The sequence below is a fragment of the Bombus pascuorum genome, chromosome 7 (assembly GCF_905332965.1).
Source record: "Bombus pascuorum chromosome 7, iyBomPasc1.1, whole genome shotgun sequence".
NCBI classification, from domain to species: Eukaryota; Metazoa; Arthropoda; class Insecta; order Hymenoptera; family Apidae; genus Bombus; species Bombus pascuorum.
The window spans coordinates 7,767,690-7,791,419 of NC_083494.1; the positions used below are offsets into that span (position 1 = coordinate 7,767,690).

General features: G+C 34.1%; 2 protein-coding genes and 1 long non-coding RNA gene across 6 annotated transcripts in view; all 3 read right to left on the minus strand.

Annotated features, from left to right (window-relative positions):
• Positions 1 to 162: 162 nt before the first annotated feature.
• Positions 163 to 2,677, minus strand: LOC132908518 (protein odr-4 homolog). Of its 3 annotated transcripts, XM_060962573.1 has the most exons (8): positions 2,379 to 2,677; positions 2,192 to 2,301; positions 1,759 to 1,941; positions 1,458 to 1,660; positions 1,037 to 1,388; positions 754 to 967; positions 505 to 687; positions 163 to 424 (listed from the first exon to the last, which is right to left on the minus strand). In XM_060962573.1, the coding sequence occupies exons 2-8, from the start codon at positions 2,285 to 2,287 to the stop codon at positions 267 to 269; spliced, it is 1,389 nt and encodes a 462-aa protein (XP_060818556.1). In that variant the 5' UTR covers positions 2,288 to 2,301; positions 2,379 to 2,677; the 3' UTR covers positions 163 to 266. The 3 variants fall into 3 exon arrangements, with proteins under 3 accessions (XP_060818556.1, XP_060818555.1, XP_060818557.1); XM_060962572.1 differs by lacking the exon at positions 2,379 to 2,677 and having other exon boundaries at positions 2,192 to 2,372; XM_060962574.1 differs by lacking the exon at positions 2,379 to 2,677 and having other exon boundaries at positions 2,181 to 2,312.
• Positions 2,678 to 3,802: 1,125 nt separating this feature from the next.
• The window catches only part of LOC132908523 (cell growth regulator with RING finger domain protein 1-like), a 42,255-nt gene continuing 22,327 nt past the window's right edge, over positions 3,803 to 23,730 (minus strand). For both annotated transcript variants that reach the window (XM_060962586.1, XM_060962585.1), the window contains exons 2-6: positions 23,305 to 23,462; positions 6,938 to 7,109; positions 6,664 to 6,805; positions 6,246 to 6,353; positions 3,803 to 5,819 (exon numbers count right to left, since the gene is read on the minus strand). In XM_060962586.1, the coding sequence (XP_060818569.1) occupies positions 5,367 to 5,819; positions 6,246 to 6,353; positions 6,664 to 6,805; positions 6,938 to 7,109; positions 23,305 to 23,458 (1,029 nt within the window). In that variant the 5' untranslated portion in view covers positions 23,459 to 23,462 and the 3' untranslated portion in view covers positions 3,803 to 5,366. The remainder of the gene's footprint in view (positions 5,820 to 6,245; positions 6,354 to 6,663; positions 6,806 to 6,937; positions 7,110 to 23,304; positions 23,463 to 23,730) is intronic.
• LOC132908705 (uncharacterized) lies at positions 14,646 to 18,495 on the minus strand. Its single transcript, XR_009658405.1, has 2 exons — positions 16,777 to 18,495; positions 14,646 to 16,704 (listed from the first exon to the last, which is right to left on the minus strand). It is a non-coding gene; the product is annotated as an uncharacterized LOC132908705 (long non-coding RNA).

The window sequence follows — 23,730 nt, forward strand, 5'->3', positions numbered from 1 at the left end:
TGTTATTTTTCGTAGATATTTTCAATTGTACGTAACTTATAATATAGGTTAATAATTTAATACTTTTACACAATAATTCGCAGACAATGTGACCGATTGAAGTCTATATGCATAAATATATCATCATCATGTTAAAGCAAATGCTGTTTTTATTTATTATCGTTTTCTTTTGTACTCCCAACATCACGATGATTTGTGTTAAAAAAATGTAAATATATTATATTTTACATATTATAGTAAAATATAAATTCGTTCTTTTATAAATATTAATAAAGCTTTTCTACTATAATAGCAAGAATTACGAATAAAAATACAACACTTAAACTTGCAATGTACATTTGTGTTTGAAAGTTCCCAAATGAAGCTGTATTAAGATCAGCAGTTTTCACATTAATTTTATTTTGAGAATAGAATTCTATGGGATCTGTTAAAAAAAATTTTATGTTAGTACACATACATATATATAAATACATATAATCTTTCAATCAAGTATGTAATACTTACCAGCTTCGAATTCAATGTCCTTTTGAATATTCCTTTCCTGAATCTCTAAGTCTAGGATTTCTTCCAATGATAAAAGAGCTTCTTGAGGTCCCTCACCAGGAAATAGGTAGTCTGAGAATGTTACATTACTATCAGGCAATTCTACTAATACTCTTCTTGGAGGTTCGTGTAACGTTAAATATTCTGAGAAAGTAATAAAATGAACAATTTTGTATAACTATTTAATTTCTTATATGGTGAAATAAATACCTTCTGGAGATCCATTTTCTTCTTCAATCAAACTATCCCAATGCATTTCAAATCTACTTGCTAATGACCTTATTATGTCTTTCTTTATTGCGACTATAGCTTCCTTGATATTTGCTTTTTGATGAACGAAACTTCTACTTACTAATTGACCAATCAAACGTATAGATGCATTGCATGATGTTATCCTCACATCTGAGTTAAAAATCCGTCCATACTAATAATTCACAAGATAAACTGTTATATTTATTTATATTACTATATACTATTAAAGACAAGTACTTACACATGGAACATATAAATGAATTTTAAGTGATTGGCTATCATTATTTTTTCCATTATTTCTACAATTTTTTTCATCTTTCTTGTCTTTACTAATTGGCTCTACTTTTTCATCTGAGGATCGAACTTCCCCTTCAATAACAACAAAGGAAGATTCAATGATATCTGATATAGTCTTTAAAATATCTTGTAGTTGTTTTTTAAGAGATTCTGGATCTTTATTAGTAGCAATGGAAAATGGATGATCAAAATTAACAAATGTCTCAAATTGATGCCATTTGGTTGCTTTAGCTTGAAAATTCCATTCTACTGGTTTTAATATTTCATTATGGATATCTATACATTTACAAGTGTATCTAAAAAAAATAATAGAAAGTTAAACAATGATGAAAAGTAATTGTTAAATATATTACAATATATCATACTTTTGTGTAACACTATTTAAATATAAGATAAGATGTTCTTCATTATTATCCCCATGTAAATATTTATTACATGATAAACTTTTTTGCATTGTTGTAAGAATAGATTTTAGTTTTTGTACATTATTATTATTATGTAAAACATCCTCTGGACCAACAATAAATGCTCCAAGGACACGTATTCCACCAGGTAACATTCTAATAACCTGTATTGTAACAACAATATTAAAGATCATTTACTTTTTATGATTCTAAATTTTAATTACATTTATTTGATATATTTAAAATGAAAAAAAATACATACATGTTTAGCATGATCTGCAACCCAACTTTCTACTATATCTTTTACTGCTTTAACGTGGTTTTCAGTAGCAGTATTTTGTTCAGATTTTGTTGTAGAACTAAGCAATGTTTCTTCCATCACGTTTTTACCAAGGGGTGGTGGTGTTCTTGCTAAGTGCACAACATAATATTCTTGACCAGAACTCTGTAATATCAATCATAATTTATGTTAGATGATATACAATGAAATGATTGAAACTTTAACAATATTCCAACCTTTCATCTACAGCAACAATTCCAAGAACATAAGTTAAATAAAATTGTATGTATTTCGACAAAAATTCTATAAAAATGTACGATTTATATTAATTGAAATGATTTAAAAGAGTCTGTTAAGCAGTACATATGTTAGGACAAATGAAAACACATGAAATTAGAACATACAAAAATCGAACCTGTCCCATAATTAGTCCTATCGTGTATTCATCTGGTTTTGCTAATGACGTCAAATAATCATGAAGACGTAATTCTGCATATACAGTTCGTCTCATTGCTTTTGATGTTTCTGTAAACACGTAAATTGTATCACAACCTACTATGTTAATGTTACCAGTGTTATCACTGGTTGTACAGCGTACAAACCATTGACTAAGAATAGGATAGACTATGCATGCAATTTAAAAGAGTGTTCCACAGGCCCTGGATCGGGCTACACAAGCTACGTAGCCTCTCATGGCATTTTATTATCACATGTGACATTATCGGTTCAGTATAGAATAAGATACCAACGCTACTGAAATGGTAGGAATTATAATTAATGATATTATAAGGAGGAGAGATAGGAGAAGAAAATGAATTATTTGTTAATAAACCAATGCTGGAATATACAAGAGTACCGTTAAGATTCTCTGACAATGAGGATTCAATAGAATGGTTGGTGATTGAACGGTAGATAAATTGCGAAGGACAAATTGAGGAAAATCTTTCGAGAAATAAAATTGGGAAATAAATGTGCTCAGCTGTTGAAAGAAAATAAAGATTTGATATTTTCGTTTCATCTTCACGATCTTCCTCCTGTTTTTTTGTCATTATTTCACTGGATGCCAAATGAGAGGTGTTGTCTGTTTTTAATATAATTTGAAATGTTGATTTTAATATAATCCTCTTAACTTTAACAATATCAAAATTCATAGAATTAATAAATTTGCGTCAGTAACGAAAGTAAGATGGATAAAAAGCGTGGTTAGTTACGGGTTACACAATTTACCCGTTACGTCTTCATGTCTTTACATCTTACCAATAGTCAATTGTTTTTTCTATTTTTATTGTTTTCGCAAATGGACACGCATGTAAAACATATACCAGAGATACATATGTTTTATCAGAAATATTATTCATTGTTCGCCGATCTATTATTAAAAAATTGATATTTAGGTTTTACTATAACAAGAACATTATCTCGACAAAAGTAATCCATTATCGTTTGAAAGCGAATATTCTCTTTTCTTCTCTAAAAAAATATAGTAAACGATACATTTCTCCTTTTTAGGCAACTTACAATTAATTTTATTATTGCGCGATTTTGTCATTCTCATACTTGCTACCTCGAATAGAAAAGTAGATATGAATTTTTTCGTAGAACTGTACAATTAAATAGGTTCTTGTTTATGCTAGTGTCCGACTAAACAGAGTAGATCCCTAACTTGAAACTTAAATATATAGGTTCTTATACATGATAAATTGCAATCAAACAAGGCAGATCCCTAATTTTATAGGTTCTTGTATATGTTAATGCTCGTTCCTTTTAACACTTGGCCGCATGGTGCAGCACGTGTACTGTGAAATAATTAGAGCTACGTGCACAGTCTCATTTCCTCTCTGATTATATATATCGTAAATATCCGTGGTAATGCGAAGAAAGTCGAAGATTGATGGTTGTTTTTTTTAAACATCTAGGACAAATATTAAATAATTAATAAATTGTTCCATTTTTTAATAGTTATATTTTTATATTTAGAAATGTAACTCTCGTTGTCAGGATGCATGCGTTCATGAACAATAGGGCATGACAGCATGAATACGCTTTATTAAATAAATTATATACAGGTTCTCTCACATACAGACATTGTCGCATTATCAAAATGCTACATACTTACTAAATAAAATATAAATTATAATATGAAAAGATCTTCGACTACAATAACATTGACTTTAGAGGCCTTTACTGCTGAATCAACATGTGTAATTCCAAATACTCTCGTTCTTTCACATATTGAGGCTTGCAATTATATCTTATTATCATAAGTAAATAAATTGTTTAAGTATCATCTTGCTGATTCTGTTGTCATAAAAAAAATTTTGTTCAAAGAAATTTTATGAAAAGCGTATAAAATTTTGATTTCATTACAAACCCCAAGTAAGAGAGTATCATCATTCTTTATGCAAGTGCCAAAAAGATATAAAAAAAGGCTAACGTATGTATCAAATGTGAAATCTGAAAATGATTTCATGTTCCTTTTTCGTACCAATTCCTTCTCCTTTGTTGTGTCCCCCATCCAGGACTCTTTCATATATCTGGTTTATAATAATAGATATTATTAGAATTATCACAGTCTGTGTATTTACAGTTTAAACGTTAACGTAATATTCTTCTTAAATTAATTTAGCAACGTTCTTTTTTCGTGTGATGTTATTTTGAAAAGAACCTTAAGGGAATTAGCTCTATCGTTGTGCATGGACGGCAGAGCATTACGGAAGAGAAAAAATATCTTCAATTTGTATGAGATAAAAAGAAAAATAGGGAAAAAATACTTTAAAGGCATGCATATCGGAACTAATGTTTCTATAGCTACTGGATAAATTTGCGTATCGTATGAAATAATATCAATAACTTAATTATTAATTATATCTTAAAGTTGGACATGTCTTATTTGTATCTTGTATTTACACCTTAAATATTTATACAACGTTACGCGATAAAAATCTGAAACGTTTTTCTGTACTTCTTCTTTTTTATCAAACATTTTCCGTTTTGTTTTCTATATATTTGGACGTTAACAAATTATCCGTTTTTTTAAATTCCTCAATCAATGAAGATCATTCAAACGCCCAACAGAGTAACATATTCTATTTAACTTATACGGCAGAGACATATAATTAATAAAAATAGAAGAGATACGATAACTTTCTGAAAATTATACAAGTAACGAACTGAAGGAATCATAAATTATCACAACTATGACTCACTCATGCTCATTTAACTCTCCATAAAACTTTCATCAAGAGAAAAAGATATCAATATCTCACGAGTCCAAAGATGATAATTCTGTTCAGAAATTCCATTTTCTTGTACTTGTAATATCCGTTCTTCCTACTGTCTTCCACATGAATTAATGCCCTGCCTATCTTTCTCAGATTTCTTCCTTAAAAGAAATTTGTAATGATCTTATTTCAAGGACCTTCCTCTCATCAAACTTCGATTGAATTCACAGGAATTAAAGACTCTAAATAAACTATTCTCCAACCAAAATGCACAATTTTCTCAAGCAGTTGGATAAACAAATGATAATCATTCCGTTTTATCGTATTCTGCACGCTGTACATTTTAAACATTTTAGAATACCAAGTATTCTATCGTGCGAATCCAAGAAAATCTGTGAGTCTATCGTTCCAATCGTGAAGCCAGTGAATGGGTCCATGACTCGGTTGCCTCTGTTTGCAGGGATTGATCTCTGACTCCAAGGGCATGTATTCTTCGCCCCTGATGCAGAAATAACTCTTTATCGGGCTTCTACACATTGGACACCGATCTAGTTTGCCAAAGCAGGATGCGCAAATACAAGTATGTCTGCAAGGCAACAGAGCACGCGAAAGAGGAAAGTATTGGCAAACGACGCAGAGTTGTTCTCCGGCTGTGTTCCATAACGATCCCTCGGGATCGCCAGTCCCGGAGGCAACCAATGCGCCTCTAGTCGAGCTACCGTTGTTGTTACAAGGTTCTGCGAGGGCTAGAGCTGAGCCTAGACCCGAAGACATGTCTCCTTCATCATAGTTCGTCGAGTTACCGGTAGCTAGGTATAGTTGCTGCAACAGAAATAGTTTCATCAGTACAGAATTTAATTTGTGCTTGAGATAGAACTATGGTGTGTCTCACAAAACTATGAAACCACCGTAAAATCTTCAATCTTTATATAGGTATCAGGTACCAGATACAATACAAGAAAATGATTAGAAATTGATTAGTTAGAGTGATAAAAGTTATCGTTACAATTTTATTTTATTATTCTTTAAACTCAACTTTTGTGTAATAAAATGTTCTTTTATACTTATATACACTGTTATAGAACAAGTATAAACTTCTAAACTAAACAAGTATAAAGTTCTTTGAAGAAAATTATTTCTTATCACGTTAATATATAAAAGTATATAACACAATATATAAAAATTGGAAGTTTTCGAGTAGTTTTCCTGAATTTGAATTAAAATTTGAATTTGAACATAGAGGCTTACCTTAAGACAAGACAACTGGCCATTTGCCTGTTTCAGATATTGCGCCAAGATCGAGGTTGGTAAAGTGCACACGCTGTCTTTGATGTGGACAACGTTTACCAGAGCCACCTTGCAAAGAAAACAAAACCGAATAAGCTAATGCAGTTTTAATATTTGTATTTAAATATCCGTTTGGTTTAATGAAAAACCGAGTTTAATTAATGATAATAGGATTTTAATCGAGTCACGCAACGCTTGTTATATTTCGACAATATACATTAAAGTAGCTGCTCCTTTGCCTTTCATTTTCAGTTATACGTTATTTTCCGCATTACAATTATCATTGTATTTACAGAATTTAAATCGTTTCATAAAAGTTCTAGGATAAATTAGCAATTAAGATGACCGATGTTCTTGTAAAAATTCAGAAGATACCCACGGTCTCGTCTGGATGAGGATCTCCATTATCCCTGCGAGTTAAGAAGATTACTAAAGGATAACAAAGTCTAGGTGGTGTCCCAAGTTCTAATTCTGGCGCCGGAAGCGATAATCTCAATGTTTCTTCCCCGTGTGGTTGTCTACTGTATTTCTCGATCAAGGAATTATCATTGGTATCATTAACGGTAATGTTAATTACGATACAAATATTTACAAATTATAAAAGATAATAATAAAAAAAAAAAAAGAATTAAAATTATTTTAGAAAAGGATACGTTTGTAGTGGTGTGAGATACTGCGCGTGACCTTGGAGAAGAGTGCCGTTCAAGGACGCGTCTCTAAGGGTGCTCCAAGGTTTCCAAAGCGCCAAGTGAAGTTCCCTTATACTGACGCCCCAAAGCGCCTGCAGAGAGTACTCGACTTGACTTGATACTTCGCATTCTACCTCTGTAACAAGAAAGTAAGACATTTTATTATTATATTTATATACAGGGTGATGTATCAATAATGTTATAAGATTTAAAACTTGTTCATATAAAAGATATATTCTTATAAATAAAAAGATATTTAAGGATCATTTGTTACTGTTACAGCGTGGAATCCTACTTTTTACTGACTAAATTTATAGTTCTATTGCTTTTAAATTTTCTCCTCGAGCATATCATCGTTAATTCACACAAATGATTATTATACAAGTAATACATTCATTATCTTCTACGACTACTTGATAATCATGGAAGATCATGGAAAATCAGAAGCTAGTGAAACGACTATATATCTACTGAACGTTCGTTTTATTGTAACATAATAAGAGCTGAGAGTAACTTAAGAAAAGAGTTTCGCAGCGATATGTTAACCGTATTATTTCACATCGTGACGTTACTCAAAATGATTATGTAACAAGCCTACTTTCAACCTTTTTTTCCCTCTCGTCTGGTTCCAAGATATCTCGGCCAACGGGGTTTCCAGGTCATGCGTGAGAGGACAAACCACAACGTACTTCCTGCAGGTCTAATTTTCGCGAATGCTCATTGTCCTCTGTGAAGGAGTACCTAGGAACCCTACTCGTTTCGTGGTTATTAGAGTACCATTTACGATCTCTGCTTCTACTATCTAGATCTCTTGTGTTTCAATATAATAATTGGCTGGCAGCTGCGTCATATCAGCCTTTCAAAGGCTGTACTAATCAACTGCATAAATTGAAAAATGGAGGAAAGTGATGTGAAGTTAAGAGCGTTATCTTGGATTTCTTTATGCCATCTTTTTGCTTGTCGAGAAACTGATTGAAGAAAATGAAATCGGGGAATTTACTAAAAGCGGACTCGATTAATTCCAGACGATGATGAAACTATTTTGAAGCTTTAATCTCGTAGCAATTAAATTTAAATTTAAAAGCGTACGAAATTCGAAGCGTATAACATTCGAAACGTAACTATTTATGATAATTACACTGGTTATACGCTATATGAGATACGTTGAACTTTGCGAAGTGATAATGTGTATAACTATTCTTCGAATGAGTCATCGTACCACGTATCTCGAGAACGGCCTTTCTAAACTCTTTGACGTCAACTATAATTCTGAGCTCTAACAGGTAATATGTGTAGTATATCCATAAACCTTTCCGTCAACCTTGTCACACTTATGCATGCTAATAAAACGACAAGCAGATCTGTTTACCAGGCGAATTAACGAATCGTGTTCGAGAAGAGAAAGAAGTAATTGCAGGCGACGTTTTGTGGCGAAAAACGACACAGGAAGCGGAGGATCGTGATCTGAATCTCGTAATCTCGGGTCTTGGACCTCGAGTCACTTCTCAATTCGAGGTTCAAACAGGCAGACTAGTCAAAAATTCTCGTCGTTTGCGGAGAGGCTACCATCGAGGGGAGATTGTTTGGAGATCACGCGGGGCTGGTGTGAACGAAAGTGAAAGCTGCCAAGATGGATCGTGTAACGTGGTAGACTCCGACGCAGACGAAGTATCAAATCTGCCATTCCACGAAGCCACGAAATAGTAGAACACAGAGTTCTTTTTCAATCGTGCTTTGATCGAGTCTACGCGAGGTCTTGCAACAGAGTTCATCTTGAGACGATCAGTGATCCACAAACCGAAGATCTGAAGATTCAGATTAGTCAAGTTACCTGTATTCAAACTTGTGTTCATACGGGTCAATAATAGCGCGATGAAAACAGTATAATTGTGAATTAAAGCATAGCAGAGCCATTCGTGTCAACAGACAGTAAATATAAAAATAAAACTTTTACATCAACGCAACAATTCTAATGCAACCTGGATGCGCCGCAAGGTTCAGCTTACATTCTCATATATTTTTTCTCCTATTTCCAGGTGATATGGCAAACGCAAAATTGCACAATTTCGAGTTAAAGCATGGCTGGTCAAGCATAACTGGAGTGGTTGGCAAAGACTTAACACGTAGGCTGTGATAATGAGCTGCGCGATGTGGGTCAAACTTCATGAATGATATCCTAGAAGTTCTGAAGGGAACACGGGTCTGACTTTTGCAAGGTAGACTAGTATACCTGAAACGTCTGAAACTCTAGAATATTCTGTATAATTTGATATTAATCTGAATACTGAATGTTACAGGTCTTGAGTTTAACAAAAAGCTCCAAACATCCGTCGAGTGCGTTCTTCGACATCAGAAATCCCAGAAATCTGATTTCTCGATTCTTTCAAAGTTTGCAAACGAAGCTTTTCTTCGAAGAGCTTCATCCTAGAAATGATTTAACGCAAGTCGAACTAAATTGCACTGTTGGATGCAAAAAGGCCTCGGAATATGTAAGCTCTTTTTATGCAAAGCGCGTAAATAAAGTAAGAGCTTTAACGAGCTTTTTAAATTTTATTTGCCTATCTCTAAAATCGCCGACGCCACAGTAAGTTTTGAGAATTGATATCGCCTTCAGAACGGAAATAGTCAATTTTCAAATAGAGATAGTTTTAATTTTTAAATATATACTAAGATAACGAAGAATTCAGAATGGATGATTTGCAGAATAATTATCTCCTTCTTCTATCAGATACGAGAAATATGTGCATTATTGTTGCGATTGTTTATAGAAAGTAAAATATTCATTGCGTTACGTATGGTGACATTTAAAATATGAAACTTACACCGTGCAAAGTTTAAAATAAGTTCATTGCAGGCTCTAAAACCTTACGGTTGACATTGAAGTTCTGTTTGTATTCGGTAGAATTGTCAATGACTGACCTATCTCGATCGTGAAGATTCGCGAACCTTTCCGATCGACGAATACAACATGATCGATTAGTCGCGTGGTACATACAACGATGGAATGGGTTGGTGAAAGGCCAGTCAGCCAACCAGATCAACTGCAATTGCACAGTATATTGCACTATGATCACCCACGGTTTGACAAAGTGAACACATAAATCTCTTGCTATTCGGTAGGTGATAATGGACCATGTACCGACAATATAGCTGTTTATTTTTGACGAAACTGGTTTTTCATACGGGTAAAATTTAATGATAATCTAAGTTTCAAGTATTTGATTTACAGGACTGTAATTAACCCAAATTCCAAGGTACAATTCAGTGGTTCGGTTTCGTGGCACGAAACTCTTTCGTATCTTCCTCGCAATCTATATTTTCATTTTCTAAGTGAAGTCGGTTTTCGTTAAATAGTTATCGAAGTCTGCGTTCGAAGTTGGTCGCTTAGAAAATATTGGAAGCTCTACTTTACGTTGATGGAAATTTTAAGTTTTGAAACTCTTTCGTATCTCTCGTAGAATCTATATTTTCAATTTTCTAAGTGAAGTCGGTTTTCGTTAAATAGTTATCGAAGAAGTCTGCGTTCGAAGTTGGTCGCTTAGAAAATATTGGAAGCTCTACTTTACGCTACTGAAAATTTTAACTCTTGAAATTCTTTCATATTTCCCATAGAATCTATATTTTCAATTTTCTAAGTGAAGTCGGTTTTTATTAAAATATTTATCGAAGAAGTTTGCGTTCGAAGTTAATCAGTTAGAGAATGTTGCGAGTTTTACTTTACGTTATTAAGAATTTAAAGAAACAGGTTTGCTATTTTTTGCAAGAATCTTCATGTTTACCATGCTCGCGTTGATAGCTGAGTTTTTGCGTTACTGTGCGACGATTGTAAAACAGGAATGTTACCAATCACAAGTTATATTAAAATTTTCAATATAAAGCTTTCGTGTAATATAAATAATATAAATATAATATAAAGTCGCAATAATATAGAATCAGTATATATAATACATAATACAATTAATATCTAGTTCATTAAACTGCTACGCGGAGAAAAAGGAACAAAAGCGATTGTTCCATAAAGCCGACTGAATTATGATGATAACAGCCAGCGTGGAATAGTCGATTATCAAATGTCGTTGCATAATCGGAACAAACCTACTAATCCGTTCGCTCGGTTGCACCGTTGCACCAGCTACTCGTGGAAATCGGACCATTTTGCGTGCACATACCCGTCTCTTTCGTTCACGGGGCAAACAGAACGTACAGTGCAATGGTAGCTGAGCACGAATGCGATTACCGTAACACCTACGTAACCTGGTGAAATTGTGAAATTACTTTTTCTTATCCATTTGCGGATTCCAAATAATAAAAATAGAATCGAAGGTCGGCGTTCCTTTATTGCAAGAGATAGTGAGAACGATGATAATTAAACAACCGCTAATTATAATCTTATCGATTGCTAATGAGTTCATATTGACGTGAATTAATTTTCATTTGTTTCCTTCCCTTTCCTTTCGTTGTCACGTACTTCTTCAATCGACACAAGCTCAAACGGAAATGGCGATTCACGAGACTTTCATGAATGAAACAATCATTATAAAATCGAACGGAATACGGTAAGCAAAACGAAACTGTTTCCTGATAAATCTCTTTATTGCGCGTTATAATTCAACGTCAATCATATTGATCGATCTCGTGTCTACTTAAATTTCGAAATAAATTTGCTAATATTATCGACTGTATCCCTTCATCCTGTAGCACTAAGGTGGAAACCAGTATTTCCGGCTCTTTGTCACGTCGATGGGTTGCTATGTGTCTCGAGCAATACTCGAGGCTTCTTTCTCCCTTGTTTGAACTGTGACTCAACCACTCAGCCAGAGAATTTCAGGCAATGGCAGCAAGAGCGTACTTGCTCTTTCAAAGTCTGCTTTTTCTGCATGGTTTAAGGGCGAGCGACTTTTCGACGCTGTGTTCCTGCTGCGTCATATATTTGTCTTCGTTGTTTTTAATTGGGAAAACAGAAGGAGACATACGACGCAGCGTCAAAAAGTCGCTCGTTACCACCGCACTTTAATTGGCTCGGGAAAACAGGACTTCTGACAAATCGATCTCTTCTACAATTTTTTCATCGCGAGTTACAAACTTGAATACTTAAATAAATACTTAAACTCGTGTCTAAAATACTAGGTTATCACTTTCTTCGTTTATGGAAAGTTTGCAGAATTTAGGCGATAGAGAGAACTGATCATCATAACCGGATTTCAAACGCAGTGAGATTTGCACTATCTACTAAATATCATACTGAGTACTCTGTTTTAAATATTTTATGTATACATATATCCTTTTAGTTAGTAAGGATCTGTGTCTAACTTTTCCTTGATTATTGTTTCATTGCAAGAAACTATAAGAGATCAAGATTTATCTAATTTTTATAGAACAATGAATCCAGGTACCAACCTTTTATCAATCTACACTGACCGTCTACACACTGACCTTGACTTACTTAGAAATCCAATAGATAAAAGTGAATTCTTCAGTTAGGTCAAGATACATATCAAGATAGTCATCATCACTGCAGATACAGTGAAGTTAATCCCACCGTACCAACTACACTATTTTTATCATACGTACATATATACAAACCTAAAAAACCTACTCTACGTATGTATACGCGATAATAGCAGATTATTTCGTACTTTGAGATTATAATATCGGTTGTAATAATAATAATAATATCTACCATAATGCGTTATCTATACATGTTCGATTATAATTAAGAACTCCATCGAAGTTAATTCTTTAGTCTGTAAAGAATGAAATAAGAATCATGTAATTGTGACACTGAAACAACGATACTTTCAGAAAATGGACTTAATCAATTTAGCTTCTGATATTGCGTGACGTAATTGATATATAGCGTCAATTCATTGTTGTTACCCGTTACATACATAACGATAAGAAACAAAAGATCGGGCGTAAAAATCTACTCGAAGCACACGTTCGATTAGAACAGAAAAGAACGCGTGATATATCAGGATAAATATATCCGCAGAAACAGAAAGTCCTACATAAATGGCATTTGATCGTTTCTATCGTTTCACGACCTTGATTGTTCTACGCTCAGAGAGTCACGTACGACAAGCCGGGTTTTTCTTGTTATTCCATTTTGTACGAGATGTTGGTACATTAAGACTAGTAGCATTCTTCGTATCGTTTTGCTCGGGCGATCGCAACAACACGGAGAAACCGATCCAAAACCGGCGACTGGCGATCGGTCATATGTACGTGTAATAGTTCCTAGCCTTGAGCAGGCGATGTCGAAATCCTCTCGTGGAATAAGCCGGCTGGTGAACACGCAACCGCGCTTCAATCATGTCCGGTTGCTGCGGAAACTGAAGGCATTACTCCACAAAAATGATAGATTATAGTTAGCCAGAGATACTGGAGGAATACGGAGAAAGGCAGTATCTGTCTATGTTAGAAGCATATTCGTCGAAATATATTATACGAATAAAGTAGCGTGTAATAAGGAAAGACAGTTATGAAAATAATGAGATCTACCTGATTGTTAGACTACGGATTTTTATGTATCCGTGGGAATTTAAAAATGAAAAAATAAATAGAATGTACGCTCGGTACAAAAATATGTAACTAATCAAAGTACAATATTTTTTATATTATTAATAGGTGAAACAAATTTGCGAGTAGATTCACTGACTAGAGTACAAATTTACGATTAGATTACAAAACAAATGAGTTTGTATAAATATCCATAGTCTGGTACATAATTATGCTTCTATTTCAATAAAACTCAACATCATAGTTGTGCCAAGAAAGATTTTAAACCTTTGTCGGCCAACAAGCCTTGGCTAGTGGTAATGTCAAATAATCGATTTGAGGCAGCTCGATGATAATTTTTAGAGAATACTGAGCAATTAAGTGTATTGTAAGAATGGTGAATCAATTAAGAGGATGTAAATGGACTCTGTATTTTATCAGTGCATTTTTAAAAGAATCACAGATTAAAGAAAGGATTATTATAATTTAATCGTATTTTTTAAATGTAGATAAGACTGATTAAGATATAATCAAATATCTTATAATCTTCTTGATTACTTACTACAATTACTTACTTACTACAATATCTTGTGTTTTTTTCTCAACTGTTTATCTTTCAACATTGCAGTGCATTTTGGTAGACCGATGGTCTGAGCCGAGATTCGATTCAAGTAGCTTTATTTTTGGTATTTTAAGATGTCTTGGATACTTGAGTTAAGATTTCCTTTCTGTAGATTTATTTCTGCGATTTTACTCGGCCATGCTCAGTTAATGGAACTTTCTATTGCAATAGATTTATTACGAAAGTATGATATTATTCGTCCTTGAATTAACAAGTATGATATTATTAGTATCAGTAGAAGGCGATGTTGCAGGAAGAAAAAAGAGATCGGTACATATATAGAAGTTCAGAAGCACTTGAAAATCTGTAAATACGTCGAAGACTAATTTTAATAATTCGATCAAAAAATTGTCTATTTCTTCCAAACACTACGTTAATTCTTTATCAAGAAAAACAGATCAAAATAATGCAATCGAATTATTTCAATTTAAATTACATTTTACATTAAATTACAATTTAAAAACTGAAAATATGGCCAATAATTTAAAAGTTTATGATTCTCGTTTGAACGAAAGGAACAAAGGGGAGTTGATAATTGCTCGCGTGACCATGAAGTGTAAAAGCACTGACTTTTATTTTGCTCCTATTGTTGCAACTCTTTAACGCTTCCACAAGCAAACGTTTGCAGTACAATATATGCGAAAGCAAGCCGCAACCATTAATTGCTCCAACCACTTGACGACTCATTTACAATTCTCCGCTGCGTTTCTGATCTTTAAAGCTCGTCGCTCTGTGCAGTTTACAATCTTCATTTACGATAAGGCTCACTTGGAAGTTTTGTCCGCTTTTTTAACTTTGCTCATTGACTCTTGTTGACCTTTTAGCAAGCAGAATTTTTACCGCGAATATTATCACGAACAATATTAACTCATTCAATCTTTGTAATATAGTAATTTTTTAATTTTCTATCTTTTATGTGTTGTTTCAATTTTCCTAGGAATTGTAAGAATCAAAATTGGTCTAACTAAAATTGATTCGTTTTTGTTAACTTTTAATTCTACGAACATAGAATTCTTTGATTAGGAAGAATTCTTTGATTAATAGGTTAACACCTTCATTGCTGATTGGATTTTCAGTATTTAACAAGACTTTATTAAGTCGGTATCGTAAAGTATATCGTAAAAAAATATGGATTCGAGACGTACGCAGTGCACTTGATAAACTAGATTTCTTACGATTCGATCATCGACTTCGTACGAATATAGAAAAACATTTATTACATGTTTTTTACACCTAACTACTTACTTTTTAATTTAATTACATTAATTGCGATATACATGATATCTGCAATTAACTAACGGTAAAAGAAACACGGTCGTTTCTTTTTCATATCAGTTCTATGCTAGCTTCCAAGAAATGAAAGGAAAACAGGAAAAAGAAAAAGTAAGTCGTGCAGAATAAAGTATAAATTCTCTCAATCCCAAGTGGATACAAATGGCATAAATATTTGTCGTGTGTAAATTTACAAATGCTTAGAAGAGATGGAAAGGATGCGTATTGTGAAAAATAGTCGTTAGTTAGTGTACGCTTCTCTTTCCTCGAAGAAGAAACTCTTGTATAGACTAGAGAAACAACAGAACTATGTAGGTCATTGTAGGTGCAAAAATGCCTTGAGCAAGTTGACGTAAATTTCTCTTATTTGCGTTGTGCCCATTCGCTTTTCTTTTCTTTTCCTTCCACTTCAAAGAGTCTTCGTTTTCTCAACCTATGAAATTTTTATCGAATTCCATACTTCTTAATTCATTACAATTCACTATCATTATTGTTGTATTGGGTAAAAAATTATGGTTGCAAGGCCGATAACTAAAAGTCATTCAAAGCAAAAAAGTCAGAATTAAATAGATAATAATAATAACAATAATAATTTATTTTCGCCATTGTTAACTTTGTACTACGAAGCTGGATACGGTAGCCATGAAAATAAGGAAAAGTGAAGAGAGGAGTAGAGACTTAGAACTGACATTGAAAAATGTAGATTTTTAAAGATTATTAGACAATGTAAATTACAAGAAATTATCGTTTCTTGGAAAATATGAAAAAGGTGGAAATATAAAAAGATCAAGACTGTGGTAGCTCGGTATAATATTTTTAGGACAATCATGTGAGATGAATTGATAACTTCCTGATCATTTTCAAACGTAACTGGCTAAGTTTTAACGAAAATCCAAGATCCATATCGAAGGGGATGAAAACAACTCTCGATGGATCTGAAATGTATTTTCTGCAATATCTGAAAAATTCTTAGCTACAGAAAAACGATTTGAATGTAACAATTGTTTCTTTTCAAACGAATAATCTCTTTGTTTAAAACTTGTTCTAAAAAAAGCGCAAGTGTAACCATTACCTACGAAACTACAGTTTTGAGAGGATCATAAATCACCAATGGTGGGTAGAACGTATAATTTCTTACGTGAGCACATTTATAAACTAACTGACATGTACTGTGACTTTGGCAACCAAATGAGAAACCGTTCTTTTTACGCGGCAGGAACCGTTATCGTACACGTTACAGTGTTACGATCGTTCCCGTTTAAGGCTTCCCGAGTGCCCGTGTCTTTTTCCAAAATTATTCTGACGTTTGCTCGTCCGATTCTCATACCGCGTTATCGATCTAAAACAGAAACAGACAAATCAAACATAACGTACATACGTACATGTGTACACATATGCGGAGAATATTTACCGCATAACTCGATTTCTTAAAATAGATTCTTCACTGTGTGCTTCGATCAACACGTCAAAATCGATTCTTCACGTGGCTAAATGCGCTGAATGAGAAGTTCGAATCAACGCGATTGTAATTTAAAATTTCAAGGGCGTCGTTCTTCTTCATTTGGGATTCGATAAAGAGATCGATGAACAAATCCTCTACTTTGTACGCTTCCTCCAGAAGCTTAACTGACTTTGTATGGAGATTATAAGGAAGAAAATATGAGTATGATGCTGTTGGTTTCCTAGTTTTGTGTGTTGGTAGTTGAAAGAACGTAGCTTAGTATAATGTAATTAAAAAGAGAAACGATACTGTTGAGAAAGTAACACTTCACGCAAATATTTCTTCACAGAACTCCGTAAACAAATTTAATAAGAAGACAGTTTTTTGGTAATATGTGGCTGATTGACAGAGATTGTATTTTAAAACTGTTTTCACGCGAGAAGTTGTGCTTTTCTTCTCCGCTCTTTGTATATGATTTCTTGGAAAAAATTTACAAGCAGTTCAGTTACTATTACATATTCGATGAAGTGACTACAGACAACGTAACGGAATATAAACGAGCAAAAAAGAAAAATATATATGAAAAGAAAAGAAGAAGAATTTATTTCCAGTTGGTAAAAGGACGAGGAATAGTCTAGTTTCTTTTCTAACAATACAGCCTATTATGTATTGTGGGAACAAGAATGAAAGTAGGAGGCGGTCGAGAACTCACTTGCGAGGGTAATTGCAGTCGGCGAGTTCATTTCTGTGCAATTGGCCAGGGACACGCGTATAATAATAGAAAAAAGACCGAAAAAGAAGTGAAAAAGAGAAGGAGAAGGAGAAAAAGAACGGCGCTGTAGTGTGCGTTTTTCTCCTCCTCTCTCTTTATCCTGCCCTCGTATACCGGGCGGCGTTTTACGTAATACAAAAGCAATGATTCGACAGGATGTTGCATTATGTGCGACGCCACGCTACGATGCTCGTAAGTACGTGCCTGCGAAAAAATTTCCTGAAAACGACGCACTCTATTTGCTTGAGAATAGGACACGTCACGAGAGGAATAGGAAAAAATGCAAAAAGAGAAGCGATGAAACAAAAGAAGTTTGAGATCTGAAGGAAGAAGATATATTCTAACGTTTATTCGAAATTGAAAATGAAAATTGAAACGAGAAAACGAATATTAAAACGATTTATGCATTTATAGACAGTTAAAAAATGCAAAAATGCATGAAGTATCCAATGTACGGTATTCGCTATAATATTTAATAGGTGAAACGAATTTCTACGTGGACTTCATACTTCATTGGTTTATATATTTTCCTCAAACTAAAAGATTCGTTAGCGATAGCAAAATACGATGGATATAATATGATAGATGCAAGATCATCAAAAAAAAAGCACAGCATGTTCAAAATGATAGAAATGAGATTGAAATTGAAGGAGATTGCTGCTATCTGTTGCTTAGAAAAGGGAGTAAGAATGTTTTTATCTTAAATGTTAGTTTGAACGTACGTGGTATAGTTGTCTAATAACGACATGGTTCTTGGACATGTGATATCGTAATAAAATCTGTCACGTTTGCGTGATACTAGAACTGGAACTTAAAAATATGTTCAAAGAAATGAAAGAAAGAATTTTAAGAAACGAAAATAAGATAGCTCGAGCATCGAACCGATGAAGAAATAATTGTCGTACTCTAGATTCCAGATGAATATGATAATTTCTATTATAAAGTTCATCTTGTGTAACAAGTAATTAAATTATTATTAACGTTTCTTTAATGGAATTAGCTCTTTTAATAACTCGTTTATTACGTTGATGATTCACTAAGTGCTCATCAAGTTTATTCATACTCATATACATCTTGAACTTATAACAAGGCTGGTATATGGGAACAAGGCTGGAATTTACAAAATGGGAGCCAAAAAATAAGAACAAGGTCCTCACTATGCTACCTGGAGTTATGGAACATACATCCTGACGTTATTCATAATTCAACGCCATGAGGAAAGATATCTTTTAGAAACATAATATAACAAGAGAGTAAAATATTCACGAAATATGAAATATGTACATAAATGAAGATAACATACGTTACGTTAAAAGTAAATAGAAATCCTTGTAACTTCTCTACTTCATTGGATTTGCTATAAAACTTATACCGACGTTGCTAATTACTAATATCGCTACTAAGTATATTTGTCCGTATCATCCTAGAGACATTATTTCGAATCATTTTCGTACTTCCATCCTACATTTACAATGTAGCAATCGTCAAACAGCTAAACTGAAACGTGGAACTACGAAACGCGACAATTATCGAGATGCGTACAAGTTTCGAAAGCTTCAACATCGTTAAGAAGTATGAGAACTAAATAGCGAGGATCATGAGAAGATTTCGTCTCGAGCGGACGATTACCACCAGGTTAACTTGTTTCTCCCGTCGAAGAAGGAATCTTGCAATCGACTCGCAACATTACGTCACCGGTTGGTTTACCTTTCGTAACCTGGACCACAAGCTCTTCTCTCTCTCTCTCTCTCTCTCTCTCTATCTCTCTCTCTCGATTCAATCGCGATTACATGTTGCACAATGAGTCCGGGAGAGCTATTTAGTACCGAGAGAGCTATTTAGTGCCGGCAACCGTTCACTGATACGCAGGCAGATGTAATATTTGCTCGGTAAAATGCCAGGCTATGAATGAGCTTTCGATTCGTTGCCTTTCATCTCGCTCGCTGCAACTCGTAACATGCTTGTTAAGTAAGTTTTTCGAACGAGTCGGTGAACTTGACACGCATAACGTCGATCAACCATCGGTCGATCGATGGTAAAGGTTTTGTTTTAGAGCTGTTACGGAATTCTCGAGGACATCATTCGTTTTTTAACCCTTTAAATAAACGACGAAGAATTCAGGTTTAGAAAGGCAATTTCTCAGATTTCTGTTGTATGGAATGCAAAAGGTACATTACTTTAATTATATATAAGAAACAAATATTAATAATTGTGTTAGATACATGATGACATTTAAAATGTGAAATTTATGTTGCTACATTTGATGGGTTTCTCTCTCTCTCTCCCTCTCTCTCTCTAGCTACGGCGTTATAGGATTAATCAATGTCCAACGTCAGAATTCAATTTTTTTTTTCGAATGGCAATCAGCTCCATTAGCATAAAATATCTTTGTGTTTCTTTTATTGAAGATATATCTATTAATTCAAATCTGGTTTCGTTACATTGGAATCCAGTTGAAAAAGCATTGAGAAATAAAGATTCTAAATACACCTACACGTTTATAAAATTCTGAAAGATCTCTATTAGCGATATGACGTTTATTGACTCTAATGAGTTTTTCAAAACATAGTAAATTATTAACAAACTTTACTTACTAACCATCGTTCAAGTATGATTGATTTTCAAACATCTGCCAACGACCAGCATTAACACACTGCAACTTGTCGATTAATATGTGTTCCATTATGGTACATTACTGCCAAAAGAACGATCGAAGAACCTTATTCGAAACTATCAAGGATGAGGAAGACCCACGTACATGCAGCTGGTGGCTCAGATTTATTAATAATTCTTACATTGAGTTTATCAATAATTCCACAGGATTGAGTGGAAATTATTACACATATTGTCACGTAACTTACGTAACATTCGTGTGTTCCGACAAGCAAAGGCTGTCCTCGATGAACGATTCTACAGTCTATATCTCCGCGATCGACCCTCACGGTTTTACATGGTCACCTTTGCCTGCGAGTTTGGAATTCGAAAATACTCTGCCCTTGCCACCATAACTCTCCTCTGTTGGCGCCTTACCGGGAAAATTCATCGTTTCCACGAGAAACGAGCCACTGTCGTCTTCGAATTAGAAATCAACGAGGAAAATATCACTTATCTCTGACGTTTTATCTTACGTACGTTTAAGTTAATCAGTAATTCCCTAGAACGGATGTTGACGACGAATACATTCGTACCGGATAGTGAATAATGGATTATATTCGTGTTTATTGGAGTTTCGTCTAAATTTAAAGATGAAGCAAATATTGGTCGATTTCTTAATGTAAAAGTATTCTTTGAGGGGACACAAAACATACAGAAGCTGTTGCAATAAAATGATCAATGGTCAACTGGTGAAAAAATTTTATAACTTAAGGTATAAAAGATATATCAGAAACTTTTTAGATGTTTACTAAACGAGCCAAGGACACAGGAATATCTACAGTTGAAAGAAAATCAATATATCATAATTTTACGAATATTTTAATTTCTCCACGCCTCATTGAATTATAAGATTTACGTAATTAGAAAAAGAAGAACATCAACAACAATCCAAAGAAAGAAGTTGTAACAACATAAGATAATTTTATGAATTGCTGTTCTTTCATACTAAATAGCAATACACGAGAGTACTATTGCAGACGATCATCATCATTCTGATTAATCGAGTTTCCATTAACAATCGGACACGTGCTCCATCATTGTTACTGCATGGTCCGTGGCATGGTTCGAATAAAATCCAAGGCACACTCGCAAGGTTAACAGAGACTAGCCCTGCGCGTAACAAATACGCCCGCGATCGCACGAATACGCGTGGTTTAATGAATTTATCGAGGGTCGGCGGGCGTCAAGCATAAATCAACCGGTCGCGTAATAAAACGTGACCACGGCGGGGGAAGAAGATCGTTCTCAACCGTGTGCATTGTGCAGGATATATCTTCGTCGGTTATTCGTTAACTCTAAAGCTATTGAAGCTTCTTTTTCTTCTTAACTATGCTTTTGACCAAAGATGGATCGTTCAGGAAATATCTGTTATCGCTTTGAAGAAACTACAAAAGCTGTATGTACGTAACGGGAATCGATGGGAGGAACAATATGCACATGAGAAACAGAAATTGCGTAAGAATTTAAAAGTCAAGAACTTACGAATAATTATACTTCTTAATAAAGATCAATATAATTCTTGTTAATTTGTTAATAACCAATCGAAGCGATTTTACTTCCTTTGCATAACAGATTAATCAAGTAGGTATAAATTATTCGTAGAAGTGTTTTACAATAAATAAATCGTAAGTGTTTGTAATAACAGTTATAGATAAAAATAAAAGATATAAATAAAGATTCGTATTATCCTTGAAACATTACAATGAATGCTTTGCATGTTTTTGCATATTTAAGCCGTCGTATTCCGAAAATCGTTACCATGCCAACTATGTTAATACTTTTGAAAAGTAATTGAAACTTTTTAAAGCTAATACAATTTTTGCTTTATTAATCTCACCCATTGTATCAATGGGCTACTAAAAATCAAATTCTGCTTAAAATACATATAAAGATCTAGCTTTTAAAAGAATAAAGAAAAATATAAGTTTCTGTGAACAAGCTATACAATTATTTGAATACCTTACAAACCTCTTTTTCCCGATGTGCAATAAGAAAATTTGCTTCATATATAGATATTTAAAAACGGATATTTACATACTAATCTATGAATTTGCTCGAAATGGGAAGCAATTGTAAAAAGTGTTGCGCGAAGTAATATAATTATGAGATAGATCCTTTGCCCGCGATCAATTATCCCCGGTTAAATGACTCACAATGACCTGGCCAAGCGGTCAAGGTAACGTTTCGTAACTTCAGATATCTTCACACCTGCATACCAATTACAAGCGGCAACGACGACCAACGGGAGGACCGTCTTGCCTTTTTTCTTCTTTTTCTTTTTACGCGGTGTCTGTAACCTACTTTCGAGCCGATCGAGACTTACGAGAAGGAGGTTTTGCTCCTTTCAAGAGTCAATTAGCCCAACGAACCAAGACTTGCGAAATTTAAACGATGCTTGCTGTTGGTAGAGAGCAAAGTAATAAAGATTTCTTGTAGAGAAGAATCGTCGGAAGAACGTTGATTTACGAGCGAGAATATAGATTCAAAAAGCTATGGAGTTCTTCGTAACGAATCGCAGGGTTTGCTTGAAACGACACGTGAATTTTGACGACCTTTCAAACGGCAACGAATACTAATCCTGCGCGAATTAGATGAAACAAAGGCGAGACACGTCTGAGCGTTAGTACATCAATTGTGCGAGATACGATCTCCGATCTGTTTGTCAGAAACGGGTTTGCCTTTTTTTCCACCGACATTCCTAATTTAGAATGTTAATGACGCGAGAATAATGAATGATGAATCATAAATAGTACGTCTATTTGAATTTTAATGTAATTTGCAAACTTCTCTGGATATTCAATTAATTTGATATTTCAACTATTCGTGTACTCCTCTCTTGTTCGTTCGAGATCAGACACTGGATTCGAATTTTTGTATAATTTTATACATTTAATCGTTCTTCCTTTGATGATAATTTTGAAATTATTCAGATCGGTGATTCAGTTGGGTAAAACATATCAAGCGTTTCTTCAATTTTTTTCTCGGTATCAATTCGAAAGAATCATGCTTACAATTTCTTCGACAGGCTTGTGAAAGAGGCGAAGGAGGAAAATTGAAAGAAAAAGACTCACCGGTATAAGTGCTCTTGAAACTTTCGTGAAGCTTGAAGGTGAAGGGAATGTGGACCTTCATCATCTCCATCTGAGGTATGCGCGGCGAATGTGTCATTACGCTTCCACTCCCTCCAAACATCAAATCGTCGCCGTGAATACGAAGCACGATCATATTCCTGTACAAAGAAATTGGATTTCTCATTTAATCGAACTATTTTTAGTCATTTATTATTAATATGTGGCTGTTTATGCGATATTTATATTTTTCTTGATTCCTCGATTTTTCAAGTTTATATTTTATGGAATGGTTAGCGAAACGTGAAAGCTAAGCTGTAAAACGATACAAAAATCGCTTTACTGACGTTGACACACTCGGTTAATCTGCGACTGCGAATCGATGCTACACGTTTGTCGATTGAGGAAAGATTGACTCTACTGCAGAAT